The 22,955-nt window shown below is 39.7% G+C and overlaps 1 protein-coding gene across 1 annotated transcript in view; it reads left to right on the top strand.

The window, feature by feature from the left end:
* Positions 1-22,955, top strand: part of ABCA13 (ATP binding cassette subfamily A member 13) — a 369,133-nt gene that overhangs the window by 291,866 nt on the left and 54,312 nt on the right. The window contains exons 20-25 of the mRNA XM_075271925.1: positions 4,747-5,059; positions 9,776-9,890; positions 11,270-11,599; positions 13,156-13,225; positions 17,195-17,329; positions 19,502-19,639. Of these exons, the coding sequence (XP_075128026.1) occupies positions 4,747-5,059; positions 9,776-9,890; positions 11,270-11,599; positions 13,156-13,225; positions 17,195-17,329; positions 19,502-19,639 (1,101 nt within the window). The remainder of the gene's footprint in view (positions 1-4,746; positions 5,060-9,775; positions 9,891-11,269; positions 11,600-13,155; positions 13,226-17,194; positions 17,330-19,501; positions 19,640-22,955) is intronic.

The raw sequence follows: 22,955 nt of genomic DNA, 5'->3' as shown, positions 1-22,955 counted from the left end.
CACAGTTTCCCCACACAGTATAATTATGACACCAGCAGCTCCAAAAAGTATAATAGGCTCCCCTAGTGCCCCCCAGTATAATATACTCTCCAGTAGCCCCAGACAGTATAATGCTCCATAGTGTCCCCACACAGTATAATAGACTCTCCACAGTGCTCCCCCACTATAAGGCTCTGCAGTGACCACTATAATATGCTCCACAGTATAATGTCCCACAGTGGAGTGGCCCACACACAGTATAATATGCTCCCAAGAGCCATGAGCTGCTTCAGGAGAATCCCTCAAAATTAGTTCTGACATAGGCTCTTTAGACCCCAGAGTATAATAAGTAGAGTCCCAGGGGAGGTGAGCAAAAATAACAGTTATACTCACCTTGCCTCACCTCTCCTGGGAATCCTTGCATTGTTTGGCTGTCTCTAGCTTCCTGTTATGCCTGCAGCTGACGTCCGGAGGTCATCGATGAGGCCTGTGATTGGGCCTCAGAGCTCACGTGGGGCACAGTGATGTTATGACACCAGCATGCTCCAAGTAACTATCAAGGCCCAATCACAGGCTTCAGGGTCGCATGACATCAGCCACAGGCCAGAAACTGATGCCACGGACCTCCGGATGCCCAAGAGAGATGAGTATAAAAGTTTGTTATTTTTACTAACCTTCCCTTGGCAGACATCTATTTAAAGAGGCCCAGTGGCACAAGACACATGACTCTGGTCCCCTTTCCATTGGCAATGTGGCTAGACCCTGTGCCTGCATGGGCTCTGGTGGGCCAGTCCAGCGCTGCATATTTACATGTGACAGGTATCTATGGATATTTAAACAAGTGAGCTACATGATGGTTGTGTGACTAATCTTTTTGCTTTTCAGCACTGTGGTTCTGGATCCAAATTTTAAAAAGGGCAATAACGGAATGGAATTTATAGTCTCTACCCATGTTTTTGTCATTTTCCTCTAGGTTCAACAGTACTTTTATTGTGGCAAATTTATCAAATTATTGCACAATTCAAAAATTTCTCAAAATTCATGCTTCATTCATGCAAGAGTTTATAAAAAAAATTTAAGTTCAGTTAGGCCTGGTTCACATCTGCATTTGGTATCCCATTTGGGGAGTCCGCTTGGGGATCCCACGAACAGAATACTGAATGCATTAAGGCCAAGGCCTCAGGGGCCACAAATGCCATGATTTGCCTGCGGCGGAAACACTGTGGGAAAAATTGTGGCGTTTTACAGTACAGGCAAATTGAACAGAATTAAAGTGAATCCCATGCCCACTTTGCTGTAAAAACCAAGGTGCGGACACACCGCAATTTACAAAACTGGAGCTGTTTTGGAAATTACAGCATGTCAATTAGATCTAAGAAAATGCTGGTGGTTTCCCCATAGATATAGTTGTAACAGAAAACTCTGAAAAACTCTGCGAACTTTCTGTTTAAAGCTCTGTGGAAATGGGGGCAACATGGTGGCTCAGTGGTTAGCCCTGCAGCCTTGCAGTGCTGGAGTCCTGAGTTCGAATCCCACCAGGAACAAAATCTGCAAGGAGTTTGTGTGTTCTCCCCATGTTTTGGTGGATTTCCTCCCATTCTACAAAAGACATACTGATAAGAAAAAAATATGTACATTGTAATCCCTATATGAGGCTCACAATCTACATAAAATACATAAATAAATAAAGCTCTGTGGGAAGAACTGCAATGTGTTGCCGCTGCAGTTTTTCCCACAGCACTTTTTGGCTGCGTGTCATTCTGTGGGGCCTTACCCTAAAAAGTGGATAGCTAAGAAACCACACAATTCCCATAGACTATAATGGATATAATGGATTACGTGTGTTTTCTGAAGGGTGTCCGCACGAATCATGCGGAGAGAAAAGTGATGCTTGAATACCGAATGCAGATGTGAACCTGGCCTTAGAAGTGCAGTTGCTTGCATATAGTGAATTAAGAGTTAACCTGTATGCTATTTAAACCACCCTTACATTACCAGTCACTTTTGAAAAAAGACATATTAAGCAAAATCAATAAAAAATGCCAATTACTTAATAAATTATGAGCAAACCAAAAACAAAGTTTCCAAATAGGAAAAAAATGCCAAAATTGTGGAGTTAAAGTAGTAATAAATTGGTCCCACTGTATTGATAACTTAATTAAAATTGGTCCAAAGGCATATGTGTACCTATTTCCTAGTAAGATAAATTAGATTTTGATGTGAATAGTGGAAGTCCATACGGTGCTGTTGAATATGTTTGCTCTATATGAATAACAGTAAATAAAAATATAATATAAAATGTGTTATAAGTAGAGATGAGCGAGTACTGTTCGGATCAGCCGATCCAAACAGCACGCTCGCATAGAAATGAATGGACGTAGCCGGCACGAGGGGGGTTAAGCGGCCGTCAAAGCGGAAGTACCAGGTGCATCCATTCATTTCTATGGAGCGTGCTGTTCAGATCGGCTGATCCGAACAGTACTCGCTCATCTTTAGTTATAAGTAAATCATGTCTGAATCACTAGTCTCTCAATACATGCATGCACAGAAATCAAAAGGACCCCATAGCAAAAGTTAATGGCTGCTGAGTACAGCAGTCCCTTCAAACAGCTGATCTGCAGTGGTACCAAGAGATAGACCACTTCAAATATGAGATTAATGGCCAAACCAGAAAACCTATTTGAAGTCCACCAGCTCCCAGATTACCATCGAAGTAAAAAAAAGTAAATAAAAAAGTATTGTGTTGGGCACTTAAAAAAGGTTTTCTCCTCTACTTTATTAGTGGAGTTTTTATCTTTCTATAAATTAGCTTGTTGTATATCAGGAGCATAGGGATACCTGCTGGTGCACCTTTTTGTTTCTGCCTATCTATACGACCCATTTCTGTAACTGCACTAGCATTTTAGATTATTAACTTAACCAGAGTTAGCATTTTGGCTTCCTGTGTAAGGGACAGTTCACAGGGTAAGTTTCCCGCAGTAATTTGGCTGTGGGTTATCCATTATGTGATTCGGATTCAGGGTACTGACATTCCGTTGAAGCTTTCCGCTGCTGATTAGCTTCAGGTGAATGGTCCTAATCAATAGGGAATCCCAAGCCACAGAATCCACCAGAGCAGGACACTTATTTTTTTCATTGACAACATTGGGAGGCAGAATCTGAAGCAGATTAATGGAACATTCCTCTATGTGAACATTCCCTAAAAACCAAGTCCTGTGCAGGACTGTATCTTTTCTCACTGCTGTATCTAGACCAGTTCTGTGCTGCATCTCCTGCACTTACATTTTCCTGAAAAGCAAAAGTTTTGCAGCAGCAGACCTGCAGGAATCAGCATTGGTTTTCAGTCCATAGGTTGAAAGCCCCTGGTAAAACCCACTGTAATAATTGAAGTGCTGTAGGGGAATATTTGTATCATGTGGATTAGATTGGATTGTAGATCGTAGATTTTTAATCAAACAAAATTTTATTAAAGGATTGAAGAAAGAACATAAGACATAAGAAATAGGAGGCCTTGCAGGATCCAACTAGACGAGGTCCGCCCAATACAGCACAAATTGGAAGCTGATACAAAAGCCAGACCCCAGGAGAGACTGGTGTCAAATGTCCATAAAGAATAGATGTGAGATAAAGTAAGAAATGGACAATACAAGCAGGCAATACCCAAATTATAAATTAAGATTATATAAGAACTCCTCATGAAAAAGGAAACAAATTATACCAAAACAACTAAAAATAGTACACAGTAAACCATAAACAACTGGCACCCCCCCCCCTTCCCCACAGGACCACCCCTAGAAACTCCACACCAATATATGCATACATTCCTACCCATCCAAATAGGACCATGAGACAAATACAAGTATTTAGTCATAGTCCAGGCTAAGCTGAGACAGGGTATGGAGGATGCTATCCATTTGTCCCAGGCATTGTGGAATTTAATCTCCTTAGTATTTAGTCTCCTCATCGTAGATCATAGATTTTAGTTGCAAAATATTTTAATAACGTAGATCAAGAACAATATACCAACAATCCCAATGCAATAGATTATCATGGACCGAAGTTCTAGCTAACTGAAATCAGAAGTGGAACAGAGAAAAAAAAACAATATCATAAAGGGAAAATAAGAAGGGTATGGAAAAAGGGGTAAGGGAGGGAAGTGGTAGCGTGTTGTCACAGAAGGCTCAGATAACCACATCCAAATTAAGAGATTAGTGTAGTGAAAAATAACCTAGTTGAGGACTCCTCATCATGAAGCAAGATAGGTTTGGATCCCTGATGATGGGAAATACTCTTGGTGAGAGAAAGTTGAGCAACTTTTAGTATAGAAAAAAATTGGATTTATTTTCTTAAAGTTACCCCTTGTACAAATCTTACAATATCTGTTCTTATAACGGTGATGAATAAAACTGATAAAACTATGGCTGCAGAGTCAAAAAATTATGTAAAAGGTTAAACATAGTGAAGTACTTTATGTACCTTTATACCCTGAAGGTGGCGGAGGGTGTTCCTCATATTTGATATACTGGAATGTGTCACCATTTCTGGCATAAATGTGGATAAATCTGGTGGGGTCATGCCCTCGATATGCCTCCTTTTCAGGAAAGAGGTGCAGGTGGCGCAGAAATTGGCAAGGATTGGAGCAAAAAATAGTGACTTGTGGCATACAAGGCATAATAAATTTGCCTCAGTATCTATAGATGCAACGTTAAAAAAAGCGTGATGTGTTGGCTGCAGACAAATGTCTATATGTTTTTTTCTTTTCCACAGGTATCCATTTTAATGTATCTTATTTACGAGAAAAAACAGACAAACAAGTCTCAATAAATAAACTTCCACCTCATGTAAAATATACAATTAGAACAAATTCCCTCTACAGCATAAAAACAAATGAAATGAAAAATCCCGTCTGGAGATCCCATCCTCGAAAGCTTCCAGGAAGTGGCTTTACTTACAGCCATGTATTTGTGCCAATTCAAGACATGATAGACAGAGCCATTATTTCTCTACAGACAGGAAGAGAAATGTTTCAGCCACAAGTACAAGTGCAAGCGCTGCCTTATCCATGTCACACGCGGGATCTGTAAGTTTAGAGAAATTTCCTCTTATCAGTTATCTTTCTTTACCACGGTATCAATATTTTGTAGTCCTGATTCTGTCTATTATTTCTACACCATAAATTGTATAAATCTAAATTTATAACAGCGATGCATATTTTAGGATAAATGTGGTACCTTGTTATACAGTTATGTGTAACCTTACACAACTTATTCATTTGAACTGTGTTGCTTCTTAAAGAGATCTTTTCATGTCCTCGAGCACATGCAGTGTAATACACCGCTAGAAAGACGACTATCAGCTTTCCCGTTTTGTGCCCCCGCTGAAGAGCTTTCGGTGCCAGTACTGTAGCTCTTCAGTGTCAGAAGGACGTTTCTGACAGTCTGTCAGGAACGCCCCTCCTCACAGTAGCGTATATTACACTGTACTGTGAGAGAAGGTGTTCCTTACCGCCCAGTGATGACGCTAAACGGTGAGGAATGCCCCCCAGTACTTGACTATGGATGAGTACTAATCAGGAGTAGGGGAGGCATTCCTCACCACTCAGTGTCATCACTGGGCGGTAAGGAATGCCCCCTCTCACAGTACAGCACTATAGACATTACTGTGAGGAGGGATATTTCTGACAGACTGTCAGAAATGCCCTTCTGACACTGAAGAGCTATGATAACGGCACTGATAGCTCTTTACTGGGGGCACAGAACGGGAATTCAGCACACTGTCGGCTTTCAAGTGTTGTGTTATACCACATGTGCCTGAGGACATGAAAGGTCCTCTTTAAGCTGTGTCCCCTTTCTTCTAAGCCAGCAGTTCCCACTTAGTTCTATTCATGTTTACTGGTTCCATTCAGGCCTATTGGTTCTAGGTTATATTCTTTATGTTGCCTTTCCTAATCAAGTCCAATCAGTTTAATTAAACACAGCTGGACTCCAATCAAGGAGTAGAACCATCTCAAGGAGGATTATAAGGAAATGGACAGCATGTGAGTTAAATATGAGTGTCACAACAAAGGGTCTGAATACTTATGACCATGTGATATTTCAGTTTTTCTTTTTTAATAAATTTGCAAAAATATCTACATTTCTGGGGGGTTTTATGTCAAGATGGGATGCTGAGTGTACATTCATGAGAAATAAAATGAACTTTTTTGCTTTTAGAAAATGGCTGCAATGAAACATAGAGTGAAAAATTTAAAGAAGACCTTTCATGGTTTAGGGCACAGGCAGTTCTAAATACTGCTGGAATTCAGCGCACTGTCGGCTTTCCCGATCTGTGCCCCGGGTAAAGAGCTATCAGCTCCGGTACCATAGCTCTTTACAGTCAGAAGGGTGTTCCTGACATTCAGTCAGGTGCGTCCTTCTTCAAAGCAGCGCCTATCGCGCTGTGCTGTGTGAGCTCACACTGTATAGCGAGATAGGCGTTGCTTTGAAGAAGGACGTACCTGACTGACTGTCTGTCAGGAACTGACTGACTGTCAGGAATGCCCTTCTGACTGTAAAGAGCTACGGTACCGGAACTGGACTCCAATGAGCGCACTGAATTCAGTGTACTGTTGGCTTTCCAACAGTATATAGAACTGCCTGTGCCCTGGACCATGAAAGGTCCACTTTAAAGAGGTCTGAATACTTTCTGTACCCACTGTATATATATCATCATTACCTTCAATTGTTACATTAGATTCTGACTCCTTCTTCTTGTTGAGTTATTTTTTGTGTTGGTGAGTGTAGTATTAATAAACAGACCAGAAAGTTGTTTATGACAGTTGGAGCTTCATAGTAGGTATTGCCAATGATGCCATAGTCTACTTTATCAGTATACAGTATGTTTGTAGGATTACAAGTACTTACGTATATCTAGAATCCATTGCATCAAAAGGAATTTGTAATGGAAACTTATTCAAGCTTGAGTTTAGAAAGACTGCTCAGTCATGTTTGCAATTCTGTACTATATCTGACATGGGTGAATGAGAGAGGAATATGGGACTGTTAATTTCTTAAGCAGCCAAAAACTGTTGTACTGTACGGTTTTATAACTCCTTCAGAACTGAAAAGGAGTTATGGGAGCAGTATGACTGTGCTGTTTGGGACACACAGAATGAACAGAGAACAGTGATGTTCAGATGCTTGTATAACTCCCAACAACTTCAGGCAGATAGATGTTAGGGTTGAGGCGATCTTGAGATTTCAGCATCGTTTTTAAAATCCAATTTCCCATCATTTTCCATCTGAACCCGATCCCGCTCACATTTCCGTTCCTAATGCCAATCAATGGGATTTTTTAATGATCGGATTTTAAAAACAACCTTATTCACTATACAGCATGGAGTCCAAAAATTGAACACTTCAATTTTTAGACTCCACGCTGTGTAGTGATTAAAAAATCCCCCGGCTACTTAGTCCCCCCCACTTACCTGCACAGAAGCGCTGCCGTTGCCACTTCCCATTGCTCAGGCTCCTCTTCTCTCTAATTCACATGCCTGCAGAGCGCCGTGCATGCCCCCGCCTCCCAGGCTAGTGTTACTGATGCTGGGAGTAGGCGGGGCTTGGTGTGACTTTGGAGAGTGTGGGCGGGTAACCGCCTTCTCCTAGCATCAGTAACACTAGCCTAGGAGGCGGGGACGTGCACAGTGCTCTGCAGGTATGTGAAGTAGAGAGAAGAGGAGCGAGAACAATGGGGAGCGGGAGCAGCAGCGGAAGCGATTCTGTGCAGGTAAGTTGTGCGATCGGGATCAGAATTCTGTTCCCGATCTTTTTTTAGGCGGGATTGGAACCCGATTGCATTTGTGAAATTTACTCATTCGCCGATTGGGATCCGATCTTTTCTGATCCCGATTGCTCAACCCTAATAGACGTGGGTTTTCTCAGTTTTGCCATGAAAGGCTACTGCTTTAGGTTCCATCTTTATACAGTCCTATGAAAAAGTTTGGGCACCCCTATTAATCTTAATCATTTTTAGTTCTAAATATTTTGGTATTTGCAACAGCCATTTCAGTTTGATATATCTAATAACTGATGGACACAGTAATATTTCAGGATTGAAATGAGGTTTATTGTACTAACAGAAAATGTGCAATATGCATTAAACCAAAATTTGACCGGTGCAAAAGTATGGGCACCTCAACAGAAAAGTGACATTAATATTTAGTAGATCCTCCTTTTGCAAAGATAACAGCCTCTAGTCGCTTCCTGTAGCTTTTAATCAGTTCCTGGATCCTGGATAAAGGTATTTTGGACAAACAATTCAAGTTCAGTTAAGTTAGATGGTCGCCGAGCATGGACAGCCCGCTTCAAATCATCCCACAGATGTTCAATGATATTCAGGTCTGGGGACTGGGATGGCCATTCCAGAACATTGTAATTGTTCCTCTGCATGAATGCCTGAGGATTTGGAGCGGTGTTTTGGATCATTGTCTTGCTGAAATATCCATCCCCGGCGTAACTTCAACTTCATCACTGATTCTTGAACATTATTCTCAAGAATCTGCTGATACTGAGTGGAATCCATGCGACTCTCAACTTTAACAAGATTCCCGATGTCGGCATTGGCCACACAGCCCCAAAGCATGATGGAACCTCCACCAAATTTTACAGTGGGTAGCAAGTGTTTTTCTTGGAATGCTGTTTCTTTTTGGACGCCATGCATAACGCCTTTTTTTTATAACCAAACAACTCAATTTTTGTTTCCAAAATGAAGCTGCCTTGTCCAAATGTGCTTTTTCATACCTCAGGCAACTCTATTTGTGGCGTACGTGCAGAAACGGCTTCTTTCTCATCACTCTCCCATACAGCTTCTATTTGTGCAAAGTGCGCTGTATAGTTGACCGATGCACAGTGACACCATCTGCAGCAAGATGATGCTGCAGCTCTTTGGAGGTGGTCTGTGGATTGTCCTTGACTGTTCTCACCATTCTTCTTCTCTGCCTTTCTGATATTTTTCTTGGCCTGCCACTTCTGGGCTTAACAAGAACTGTCCCTGTGGTCTTCCATTTCCTTACTATGTTCCTCACAGTGGAAACTGACAGGTTAAATCTCTGAGACAACGTTTTGTATCCTTCCCCTGAACAACTATGTTGAACAATCTTTGTTTTCAGATCATTTGAGAGCGGGCTGTCCATGTTCGGCGACCATCAAACTTAACTGAACTTGAATTGTTTTGTAGAAAGAAATGGTCCAAAATACCTTCATCCAGGATCCAGGAACTGATTAAAAGCTACAGGAAGCGACTAGAGGCTGTTATCTTTGCAAAAGGAGGATGTACTAAATATTAATGTCACTTTTCTGTTGAGGTGCCCATATTTTTGCACTTTTCTGTTGAGGTGCCCATATTTTTGCACCGGTCAAATTTTGGTTTAATGCATATTGCGCATTTTCTGTTAGTACAATAAACCTCATTTCAATCCTGAAATATTACTGTGTCCATCAGTTATTAGATATATCAAACTGAAATGGCTGTTGCAAACACCAAAATATTTAGAACTAAAAATGATTAAGATTAATAGGGGTGCCCAAACTTTTTCATAGGACTGTATATCTGTTTATTTTCTAGGTCCACCTCAATGCTACTTGAAACACTAAGTGTGTAAAATCAATTTATGTTTTATTTATAATGTGGGATAAAACTGATCATAATATGCTGCCATTAGTAATTGACCTGAAATTGTCAGATATAGAAAAAGTATCAAAAATTTATTGAGTAAGTATGAATAAGTTGATTTTAGTGACTGAGAATATATTTTTCACAGGTTTCTCAACCACATCGGTTTCTTCTTCCCTTTGATAATGATGTTGTCATGGATTATTTCTGTTGCTAGTATGATGCGGAGACTTGTTTATGAGAAAGAAATCCACCTTGAAGAGGTAAGTGGTATCTCTATACAGTCTTCAAAGTAGTGCAATACAAAAGCAAAGAAAACTAAGACACTATAACAAAATGACAAAACAATTTTCTATGCCAAAACATCGCTATCTCCCTTATGGTGCATTCACACGATGCCTTTTGGCATGTAATGTGCCACGTAGACGCCGCGGGAGCTTTTTACGGGCCATATACGCTCTCATTGTTTTCAATGGGAGCCGGTACCGTATATGTGGCGCTATTGTGCGGCCGCCGCAAAATCACGGCCACAAAATAGCGCCACATATAATAAAGCTCCCGCGGCGTCTACGTGGCACATTACGTGCCAAAAGACATTGTGTGAATGCACCTTTAGAAGACAAAAGACAATGTCCAGTTTAAGGAAAACAATAGGTGTTCAAATGTTATACAGTAGAAAAATCAATAAATCATACCATTAGCTGGGCTTCTCCTGCCTCCTACATCACTACTACCTAAGCGTAAGTTCAGACGGGGTTTTTTGGTCTGGAACCTGAGGCGGAGGGTGCAAATTAGCTCTCTCGCAGCACTAGGGGGTGGGTTCCAGTGCTCAAACAGTTCTCTCCATCATTGTCAGGAGCGTTCTCTTCCTCTTCATCTTCTGGCGGTGGCTTGTAACTTCTAGGCCTCAGGCCTTGGGCAGAGCAGACTGCGTATGCCCAAAGGCCACGAGAAAATGGCCGCTTACAATACTGTGCAAGCGGCCATTTTCTCATGGCCTGTGAGCATGCGCAGTCTGCACAGCTCAAGGCCCGAGGCCTAGAAATTACCTAAGAGTAAGTACAGTGTTTGCTGGTAAGGAGAGGAAGAGGACGCTCCTGACGAAGATGGAGGCGGCGCTGGAAAGAGCTCTCTCGCAGCACTCAGGACACCCCCAGTGCTGTTTGAGCACTTAGGCCCGCCTCCAGTGCTGCGAGAGAGCTAATTTGCATACTGACAAGAATCGGAATTGAAGGCCAATGGCTGCACAGAGAAGACGACGAAAGGTAGGAGAAGAATAGCCTTTCTTAAGGCTATACCGACGTGGTACCTAGAAAAAATAGTGTCTGACTGATAGGATCCCTTTAAAGAAAAAAATTTATACTTAAAAATTTACATAATTGGTCAAGAATCATTGAACTTGCTGGTACTGTCACTATTAGTAATTAAGTATGTGAAATTATGCATTCCAGTTCTGATTTGTACCAAAATTAAATGCTTTTAAATATTAATTTAAAAATATTTGATGTTAGAGACACAAATTTTATGCACTTAAATTTTATTTGCAACTATTATAAATATTACAATTGCTAATAATAATAATAATTATTAATAATAATAATAATAATAATAATAAATAATTAATTTCCCATTCCTTTCACAGTACATGAAGATGATGGGAGTTAAGACATCAACAAACTTCTTGGCTTGGTTTCTTGAAAACATAGTTGTTACCATGATCACCAGTGCTTCCATTGTTCTAATACTTAAATTAAGTGGCATACTTTTGCATAGTGATGGAGTTATCGTCTTTTTGTTGGTTTCAGATTTTGGAATCTCTACGATTATGTTCAGTTACATGATCAGCTTCTTTTTCACCAATGCAAACACAGCAGTATTGTGTGGTAGTTTACTGTACATGTTCAGTTTTCTACCATATATAATCCTCCTTGTTTTACAGAAGCAATTCAGCTTTACTATACAGTGTTTGCTGGTAAGAACATTTACATTATATTTTACAATATTTCTACTTGAGAAGTTATTTAAAAAAAAATATATACCTGCTTCATTCTGTTGCACCCATTGTAAAAATAAATAAAATCCAAAATCCAATCTTATATAATTTTTCTGCATATTGTTCTATTCAAAAGCATAGTTGACTGTAATGTGTCAAACCTTGCAGTGTAGAAGTCAATGGGCATGTTAGCTGTACTGTGTATAAGAGATTTTCTTGAGATATTTGCTGATCATAGAGTCTAAACACAATGTGTTTTTTGGACTTGGAAGAAAATATCATTAGGGTGCATTCACACTACGTTTCCTGAAGCTTATTCTGAACGTAAAACACGTTCAGAATAAGCGGCGTATAAAGCAGCTCCATTCATTTCTATGGGAGCCGGCATGCGAGTGCTCCCCATAGAAATGAATGGGCTGCTTCTTTCACTGCGAGCAGTCCCATTGAAGTGAATGGGGAGTGCCGGCGTATACGGCAAGCTCTGCTCATGCCGGAGCGTATACGCCGGCACTCCCCATTCACTTCAATGGGAGTGCTCACAGTGAAAGAAGCAGCCCATTCATTTCTATGGGGAGCACTCGCATGCCGGCTCCCATAGAAATGAATGGAGCTGCTTTATACGCCGCTTATTCTGAACGTGTTTTACGTTCAGAATAAGCTTCAGGAAACGTAGTGTGAATGCACCCTAAGTGAGTTCATTTGACTGATTCTAATATTAAAACATGGTTCATAGATATGAAAATTTATAAAACATCAAAAGTGAAAATAACTTTATGATGCATCTGTACTTTTTTAACGTCCCACTTATTTCAAAGAAATCTAAGAGCATAATCTGGGAATAATTGCCAAACCAGAATAATTTCACCAAAAGGAAGAAGGCCCCATCCACAGAGAGCTGTTTCACTGTTGTTGCCTCTCTCTGAGCAGACCGGGATACTGGTTGGCTGAGGGTCCTGATGTGGGTCATTTGTGGCAATGTGTCTCATTAGGAAGAGATAGTACAGGGACTTATAAGACCATGTATGACCTGCTAAGAATTCTGGGTAAGGAATATGCAATTAAGATCTCATTGGTGAAAAAAGAGGCATTGTTCCTAGAGCCAGGTTGATTAATTCATGGTTTATAAAGAAACCTAAGGGTATAATCTGGGAGTAATATCCAAGCCAGAATAACTCATCCAAAAGGAAGATGATCCCATGTGCAGACAGCTGCTTCCACAATCTCCACTTTTAGGACCTGGTGTTGTTTTTGGAAGAGGACTAAGTAACACTTTTTAAAAAGCACAAAACATGATTCATGAGTTGCATCAATTTCGCCTAAATATTGTCTCCGTTTGTGACGTCTTTCATGTTCCCCGTTAACAGTAGCATTTATCATATTCATACAATTTGTCTATGTCTCTTCAACTTAATAATTTTAGACTGAGAATATCATATAAAGGCCCAAAAAATTGAAAATTCCAATGTATATATAGTCTTAAAGAAATGTAAAATAATTCTGTACATTAAAATTTAAGGAATTCTGCATTTTTACAGTGTCTCTTATCAACAACTGCTTTTGGACAAGGAATTTTTCTGATTACATCATTTGAAAATGAAGGAACAGGTATGGAAAACACAATTTCAGTGATGAATATGTAGGTTTATTAGTTTACTTTCATTTGTGACATTTCTGTAGTCCCAATTTCTATAGTCATATTCTGAAATCATCTGAAATTAAGTCTTTAATTAATGTTCTTGTAAGCATGAATTTTAGATGAACAGTGACTTCAATGCAAGACAAGATTATGGTTTGATTAATCTACAAGTGTTTATTTGAGGTCATGCTGTGTTAATGGTTGTAAGACTGAAAGGTCATCTATTTAAAACCTCATACATATGAAATAAATTCTGCATTTTAATCAGTTTGCATTTTTATTGAATGCTCAAATAATTTATTTTTTGATTATACATATACAGAAGTAGACATCTTCAACTTGATTCTGATAACTCACAACAAAAGCATTGAAAGTAATGGAAACAAGTAGAGTTAGCATACTTAGCAATAATTTACTCAGTGATGTCAAAGTCATTAAATGGACAAATATAGTTTCAATAAGTTTAAATAAAGTTTATTCATTGTATAATAAAAAGTTATACCTATTTATTAGAGATGAGCGAACAGTGTTCTATCGAACACATGTTCGATCGGATATCAGGCTGTTCGATGTGTTCGATTCGAATCGAACATCACGTGGCAAACTCCAAAAAATTTGATTCCCCTCCCACCTTCCCTGGCGCTTTTTTTGCACCAATAACACCGCAGGGGAGGTGGGACAGGAACTACGACACCGGAGGCATCAAAAAAAATCGGAAAAAGTCATTGGCTGCCGAAATCAGGTGACCTCCATTTTAGACGAATAGTGGATTTCAAATCCGGGTCATATGAGAATGTGAACTTTGTGACTAAGAGACAGAGATAGATGTACAGGCAGGGTTAGCTAGGGATAACCTTTATTTAGGTAGGAATGTTATTAAAAATAACTTTTTGGGGCTCTATCAGGTGTGTAATTGTGATTTTTGTGACATAAACTTTTTCCAATAGGAATGCATTGGACAGCGCTGATTGGCCAGAGTACGGAATTCGACCAATCAGCGCTGGCTCTGCTGGAGGAGGCGGAGTCTAAGATCGCTCCACACCAGTCTCCATTCAGGTCCGACCTTAGACTCCGCCTCCTCCGGCAGAGCCAGCGCTGATTGGCCGAAGGCTGGCCAATGCATTCCTATGCGAATGCAGAGACTTAGCAGTGCTGAGCCAGTTCTGCTCAACTACACATCTGATGCACACTCGGCTCTGCTACATCTGATGCACACTCGGCTCTGCTACATCAGATGATGTACATCTGATGTAGCAGAGCCGAGGGTGCACTAGAACCCCTGTGCAAACTCAGCTCACGCTAATAGAATGCATTGGCTAGCGCTGATTGGCCAATGCATTCTATTAGCCCGATGAAGTAGAGCTGAATGTGTGTGCTAAGCACATACATTCAGCTCTACTTCATCGGGCTAATAGAATGCATTGGCCAGCGCTGATTGGCCAGAGTAAGGAACTCGACCAATCAGCGCTGGCTCTGCTGGAGGAGGCGGAGTCTAAGATCGCTCCACACCAGTCTCCATTCAGGTCCGACCTTAGACTCCGCCTCCTCCGGCAGAGCCAGCGCTGATTGGTCGAATTCTGTACTCTGGCCAATCAGCGCTGGCCAATGCATTCTATTAGCCCGATGAAGTACAGCTGAATGTGTGTGCTTAGCACACACATTCAGCTCTACTTCATCGGGCTAATAGAATGCATTGGCCAATCAGCGCTGGCCAATGCATTCTATTAGCGTGAGCTGAGTTTGCACAGGGGTTCTAGTGCACCCTCGGCTCTGCTACATCAGATGTACATCATCTGATGTAGCAGAGCCGAGTGTGCATCAGATGTAGCAGAGCCGAGTGTGCATCAGATGTGTAGTTGAGCAGAACTGGCTCAGCACTGCTAAGTCTCTGCATTCGCATAGGAATGCATTGGCCAGCCTTCGGCCAATCAGCGCTGGCTCTGCCGGAGGAGGCGGAGTCTAAGGTCGGACCTGAATGGAGACTGGTGTGGAGCGATCTTAGACTCCGCCTCCTCCAGCAGAGCCAGCGCTGATTGGTCGAATTCCGTACTCTGGCCAATCAGCACTGGCCAATGCATTTCTGTGGGGAAAAGTTAGCTTGCGAAAATCGCAAACTGACAGGGATTTCCATGAAATAAAGTGACTTTTATGCCCCCAGACATGCTTCCCCTGCTGTCCCAGTGTCATTCCAGGGTGTTGGTATCATTTCCTGGGGTGTCATAGTGGACTTGGTGACCCTCCAGATACGGATTTGGGTTTCCCCCTTAACGAGTATATGTTCCCCATAGACTATAATGGGGTTCGAAACCCATTCGAACACTCGAACAGTGAGCGGCTGTTCGAATCGAATTTCGAACCTCGAACATTTTAGTGTTCGCTCATCTCTACTATTTATATATATTCTATTCAGTTCTATTTCATCATATTTCTGTATTAATTCTTCTAAATTTTTACAATCTTTTGTTGCTTGTTACATGATAAATAAGGTGATGATTTCATGAACACAGTATGTACTGTGTACTAGATGCACCCTCACTTAACCAACCTCCAAACTGGTTGTGATGTAAATTTCTCATTAAACCAATTCAACATAATATAATGGCATGCTAACAAAGTTGTGAAATTTACACCCCCACCGCTGCAACCAAGGCTTTTATCTTCATTTTTTTCTGCATTCTTTGGGTGGAAACTGGGGCAGACCCCATCATATTCTATGGGGTCTACAGGTTTTCGTTGGTAACTGCTTTTTTAAATGGATTAGGTTTCCTTTCGGTGCGTCCCCAAACAGATCCTACAAATGGAAACCCAAAGGCTAGGGTGTGAACCTTGCGTAATAATGGCTGTCTAAGGAATATTATGCCACTTTGAAGGCAATTGGGCATGCAAATCAGCAAGATCGCCTGCTGCCATCTTCCTGTGCAATTGCAAATCCGACATGTGCTCAATGGGAGACAACTCTGCACATAAAGACTCTCTGCAGGTCAGAGTGGCACCTTTAGGCCATGTAGGCTGCTCACAGTTATACAAGTAAAATGCAGCCGGGCGTTGTTCTGTTGAAAAATGGCCTCTAGAACATTTCCATAACAAAATAAATGTAACGCCAAGCTGTTAATGTACCTGAAATAAAGCATAGAGAGGTTCAACTATCATACATTTTGCCACATACCATAATTCAGACACTAGAACCGGTCTGACATACTCTTGATGGTGTGTGCCATATTGTCTCCAGACCAATATCTGAGACAAATGTGAGACTCGTTGCTTAAGAGGACAATCATCCATTCCAGAATTCATTTCTGCCTTTCTGTGCATTATGAGGTCTTTGAGAGTGGTGGCATGAGGTCAATGGAACACATGAGCTGGATGTATGGCTTGTAGCCCAGTGTTGTGCAAATTACTTGTGATGGTTTGTGTTGACACTATTTGCCACTCTAGGCTTGGGATGTGACATCCAATTTAATTTCCAGTATGCTACATTCTTCCAATAAGACAATCTTTCAGGACAGAGCATCTCCTATGTGCACCTCTTGCTGTCATTCCAGTTTGTCATTGGGACGCTCAAGCAGTGCTGACATCTCAACCAAGCCACATAGTAAACTGTTGGAGTGATAAACCAAGATTTCTCAGTTCATTTTCTTTGCTTGTGACAAGGATGAAAATTGCCACCAATGAACAGGAGGCATTGCACAATGAACCAACACCATCTGATCCTTTTTTTGAGATTTGCTTTCAGTATGGCGTTTATACCCTTCCCACATGTACAGATTGGTAAATTTTGATCATTTGCAGATCTATTTGATACCTGGTATTTCTTCAATTTGCATAACCTTAAGGGATGTTTGTTCTTGGTGTTGCAAATTCAATGTTGAGGAATGTGTAATAGTATCTGTAGCATAAGCTATATGGAACATTTTATCTCCTGACTTTTGTTCTTGCAGGAATTCAATGGAATAAAATACATGAACCATTTATTCATGCTGGAACCATGTCATTTGGTTGGACTTGTGCAATGATTTTTATAGACTCAGCTTTATACCTTACTCTTGGTTGGTACTTAAGCAACATTATGCCTGGTAAGACTATATCATACACTATGTATCAAGATTATATTATTTTGTATATTACTGTGCAGTTTTAGGGCCCCTTCACACGGAGTTTACGCTCCGTGTATTCTGTACATTTTACACGTGTAAAAATACGCACGTTATATGAAAAAGCCATTGAACTCAATGGCTAACTACATTTTACACGTGTATTTTTACACGTGTAAAATGTACAGATTACACAGCGCGTAGACAGAATACACGGAGCATAAACTCCGTGTGAAGGGGCCCTTAGATTGTTGCTTTGCAGTAGTGTTGATACTTTGGGGGAAATCATTGACATTTTTCCTCACTTTTTCTCATAAAAGATCTGATATTTTTCTGTCAGAAAATACCTAAAATCTATAATTATGGTGCATGATGCATGGAAAATTGTGGCAAAATCAGTTTGTAAACCATTTTCAGAATTGAAAGAGCACCTTTCAGCTTTGAAGCCTAATTTGGACAGTCACACTGAATTGGCAGGCATTTGCAGTGGTCCCGAGATAAAATAAATAATTTACCCGCAAAATATGACCCCATTTTAGATACTACACCCCTCAAGGAATTTTCAAAAGAGTATTATTATCATTTTGAATTCAAGAGTGCGTGCCAAAAATTTATATGCAAAGTTGAAATTAAAATTTTTAAAGAAGTATGCCAATTATAGTGCCCATCATGTTGTGCCTACTTTGTGTCAACAGAGACACATTCCTAAAACTTTTAAGCGGGTTATCCCAGGTAGAAAAAGTTGTATATGTGAGCGGAAACTGCTGTATGGGTGTATAGTGGGGCTCAGAAAGGAAGGAGCATTCTTTAGCCTTTGGAGTACAGATTAGAGAGACTGTTTATTGGGCGCCATATTGTTTTTGAAGAGCTTCATAGGTTCCAGTAAATTAGAATTCCCCTTGAAGTGATTACATTTTGTAAGGACAATTTTGGAGTCTCTGTAAATTTGACAATGGCATCTAAAAACCAATAATCTAATTCTGAGTTTCCAAAGCCACATAGCATTTCATGACAGCAGTTTATGCCCATGTGAATGATACTGTTGTACCTAGGATAACATACTTAACAATGTCATATTCAGGAACAGACTGCTGTTTGGGCACACAGTTGGTATACATAGGAAGTCTGTCTTTTGGACACCATGTAATTTTTGCAGACCCCTTGAATTGTTATTAAACTGGAATATACAGACACCTGACCTTATTTTGTGGTTTTGGAAATTGCAGCATGTCAATTATACCTACTGAAATGTTAGCAGTTTCCCTATAGGAGTAATTCTAGCAGAAAGTCTGAAGAGGAAACCTCTTCAGACTTTCTATGCAAAGTGGTGTAGGAAAAACTGTGATGTGTTGCTGCCATGTTTTTTCCCGCAGCCCTTTTTTTGCTATGGGACCTTAGCTTTAAGCTGTTTATCCTGGGCACAACAGCTTTTGGAGTCTTCATCTCCGACACAAGCAAAACATAACAAAATACATAGTAAATTCACATATTTCTAGAAAAATTGCCATTTTCACTTTTCACCATCAGCTGCGCATACATTTCTGAAAAATAAGTTAATGCAACACCCTGGGGGGTTAAAAATGTATTATTTTTTTAATAGATGTAAAATATTTTTAAAACTTGTTTCACTTTTTTTTTTGTCCCAAAAGGGATCATTAACCAATGATCTTCTGATCACTGGTTCAGTATTATATACTCAAATACAGACGTATTGGAGTTTATAACAACTGACTACCTATGCACAGGCAAACATTTGTCATGAATTGATCCTGCAAGAGGATGAGAAGACATAAGAAGTCAATTGCAGGCCTAGGTCCACACAACAATCCCTGATTTGATTAATATAACTAACACACACACACACACACACAGGGTGAGTGATCAAATAGTTACTGGATTAATAGAGATTCTGCCGTCATGATTGATTGCGGCATCTAAAGGGTTACCACTTATGATCGGACCTCAGCTCCATCCGTGGGTGTTAAATGTATTAACATGATGTGATAGCACATTATGGGGCATTAAGGCACATATTCCCATGCCATATTATTATTTTGTGGTTCGGGAGGGGGTTAACCAAAATGGGAAATTCTGTAAAACACTATAAAGCTGTGGCTGAGCCAAGTATAACTTTTTTTTTTAATCTTGTCATAGGTCCATTTGGCCGTAGAAGGATGTGGAATTTCCCTTTTACATATGCATACTGGCAAGGTGTCTTTACTGATAAATATGAACAAAAAAAATTAACAGATTTGAATGGCAAGTATTCAAAAAGAATCCTACAACATAAAGGTAAGCACAATAAATGTGTTTTCTACATAAGACCGAAAAGTATTCTTTGTAAAATTAAAGGAGTTGTTCAGTTAAAGCAAATGCATGGTATTTTTGTACAATGAAAAGTTATACAATTGTTTACACTTTCTGTATTAATTCCTCACTTTTCCTCGATCTCTGCTTGCTGAATTTCTTTGTTTACAGCGAATAAGTGACAGCACAGTCATCAGAGCCCTGTCTTGTAAGGAGCTGTGACCTTGTTTGTCACATGACCATGGACTGATTTTTATTCACTGTAAACAAAGAAATTCAACAAAGCAGAGATCTAAGAAAAGTGAGGAATTGATACAGAAAATATAATGGAAAATTGTACAACTTCATTATACAAGAAATAGCATGCATTTGTTTTAACTGGACAACAGGCAAAGAAAACGGAGGAATTAATAGAGAAAGTTCATTGTAAAATTGTAGAACTTTTTTATTATGCAAAGAATATAATGTATTTGCTAAAACTGGACAAACGCTTTAAAGTTTTATTGTCTGGCAATTTTTTTTTTATTGTTACTAAAATTTTAACTAAAGTCCTTTTTCTTTATGTCTGTGCTAAGACATCAAAGCCCCACAGGTCTTAAAACAATATCTTAATTTGGTGTAGAACTACTTTCTATCTCTCTCTCTATATATATAGATGGCTATAACAATATTATATATTCTTAGGACCCAATTGCAGAAATGAAACATTTTTGGCAGTTGTGGAAAAGCAGCAGAAAAAATGCTACATTTTACAGTACTAGTAAAATACTATAACAAACTGGAAAAGGGGAAAAGGGAAGGATTATACTCAGCTCTCCTGCAGAAATCTCCAAGTGTATGTCCTCCGATTTAAATGCATATCCTTGGACTTGCCCGGATGCCTGTCTCCCTTGGCTGGGAGTAAAATCCAGAAATAGTACGAGAAATCATCCAGCAACAAAACGAAAGTTCCTCCAATAAAAAAACTTTGCTTTTATTTCATGTCCACAGGATAAAATATAAACACGCAGTCACAGGAAGAGACAAAAAGGCTAACGTCAGACGACGCGTTTCGAATCTTATATCCTTCTTCAAGGTCTGATCAAGACTGACAAAAAACCTCTCCATTTATACCAGCATGAACAGATGTAACACCTGCAATCAATATAAATTTATCCAAGCTGTTAATGCTAGGTACAAATGGCGAGGCATTGCCAGTCTTTATGTATACAAAACAAAACAAAAACAAAACACATAGACAATATGACATTTAAAAACATATGAAAAAATATGTACATATAAATGAATAAATGAATAAAGGTATAAGAATGACATGATCAATATTTTAATGGTGTTTATAATTATTGCCGATTCTCTATACTTTGAAAGAAACAAAACGCAACATTAGAGCATATTAGTATACCGATGTGTACTAGTATATGTGCTGGTGTGTACTAGTATATATGCTGATAAATTGATGTAAAAAGCCCTTTCTGAAAAGAAACTATATATGCTGTTAAATATAATTTATGATTCAGTAGTAATAGAGAAAAACAAAATCTACCCGCAAGAATACAACAAATCATACATATTACATATTGATACTTGAATTTACTGTTGATGTTCTTTTCAGAGGAAAAAATTGTCCTGTAATAAAATGATACTTGGTCACGTATTATTGTTGTTTTCCATTTATTGGTCGGCTGTATAGTCTACTGTATGGGCATTTGCCAGTAGTAAAGATGGATGCCCGACCTGCATCTATCTATGCGCACATGTTCAAATCAAGAATGAATGTTCCTTCTGATATCGGGTTGCTGGGATATTGTTATTCACTCTTCAGCATAACACAACAATTCAAACGCATCCATATGTAGATGTTTCGATGCGTTGCCGATGTTCCTTTCAAGGAAAAAAGATCTCCCATAACCACTAGGTGTTTGATCACGTGATGTTGCTGTCATACATTCATTGGTCGGAATGATTGACCGTGTGGGCATTTGCCAATAGTAAAGATGGGTACCCGACCTGCATTCATCCATATGCGCATGCTCCTGTCGTGACCAAATATTCCTCTCCATATGAAGCTACTAGGATATCGTTGTTGATGCTCTACTATAAGGTAAGTGAAATACAATAAATTAATAATTCAAAAGAAAGAAAAAAGAAGAAAACAGACAAGAAAGAGATAATTACATGGTCCAACATTAAATACTGAACAACGATATACAGTCCTATGAAAAAGTTTGGGCACCCCTATTAATTTTAATCATTTTTAGTTCTAAATATTTTGGTGTTTGCAGCAGCCATTTCAGTTTGATATATCTAATAACTGATGGACACAGTAATATTTCAGGATTGAAATGAGGTTTATTGTACTAACAGAAAATGTGCAATATGCATTAAACCAAAATTTGACCGGTGCAAAAGTATGGGCACCTCAACAGAAAAGTGACATTAATATTTAGTGGATCCTCCTTTTGCAGAGATAACAGCCTCTAGTAGCTTCCTGTAGCTTTTAATCAGTTCCTGGATCCTGGATGAAGGGATTTTGGACCATTCCTCTTTACAAAACAATTCAAGTTCAGTTAAGTTTGATGGTCACCGAGCATGGGCAGCCCACTCTCAAATGATCTGAAAACAAAGATTGTTCAACATAGTTGTTCATGGGCAGAATACAAAAAGTTGTCTCAGAGATTTAACCTGTCAGTTTCCACTGTGAGGAACTTAGTAAGGAAATGGAAGACCACAGGGACAGTTCTTGTTAAGCCCAGAAGTGGCAGGCCAAGAAAAATATCAGAAAGGCAGAGAAGAAGAATGGTGAGAACAGTCAAGGACAATCCACAGACCACCTCCAAAGAGCTGCAGCATCATCTTGCTGCAGATGGTGTCACTGTGCATCGGTCAACAATACAGCACACTTTGCACAAGGAGAAGCTGTATGGGAGAGTGATGAGAAAGAAGCTGTTTCTGCAACCACGCCACAAACAGAGCCCCCTTAGGTATGTAAAAGCACATTTGGACAAGCCTGTGGACTGTTGAAACAAAGATTGAGTTGTTTGGTCATACAAAAAGGCGTTATGCATGGCGTCCAAAAAAAACAGCATTCCAAGAAAAACACTTGCTACCCATTGTAAAATTTGGTGGAAGTTCCATCATGCTTTGGGGCTGTGTGGCCAATGCCGGCACCGGGAATCTTGTTAAAGTTGAGGGCCGCATGGATTCCACTCAGTATCAGCAGATTCTTGAGAATAATGTTCAAGAATCAGTGACGAAGTTGAAGTTACGCCGGGGATGGATATTTCAGCAAGACAATGATCCA

The sequence above is a fragment of the Leptodactylus fuscus genome, chromosome 4, assembly GCF_031893055.1.
Source record: "Leptodactylus fuscus isolate aLepFus1 chromosome 4, aLepFus1.hap2, whole genome shotgun sequence".
NCBI classification, from domain to species: Eukaryota; Metazoa; Chordata; class Amphibia; order Anura; family Leptodactylidae; genus Leptodactylus; species Leptodactylus fuscus.
This window is presented reverse-complemented; position numbering and strand designations above follow the sequence as displayed.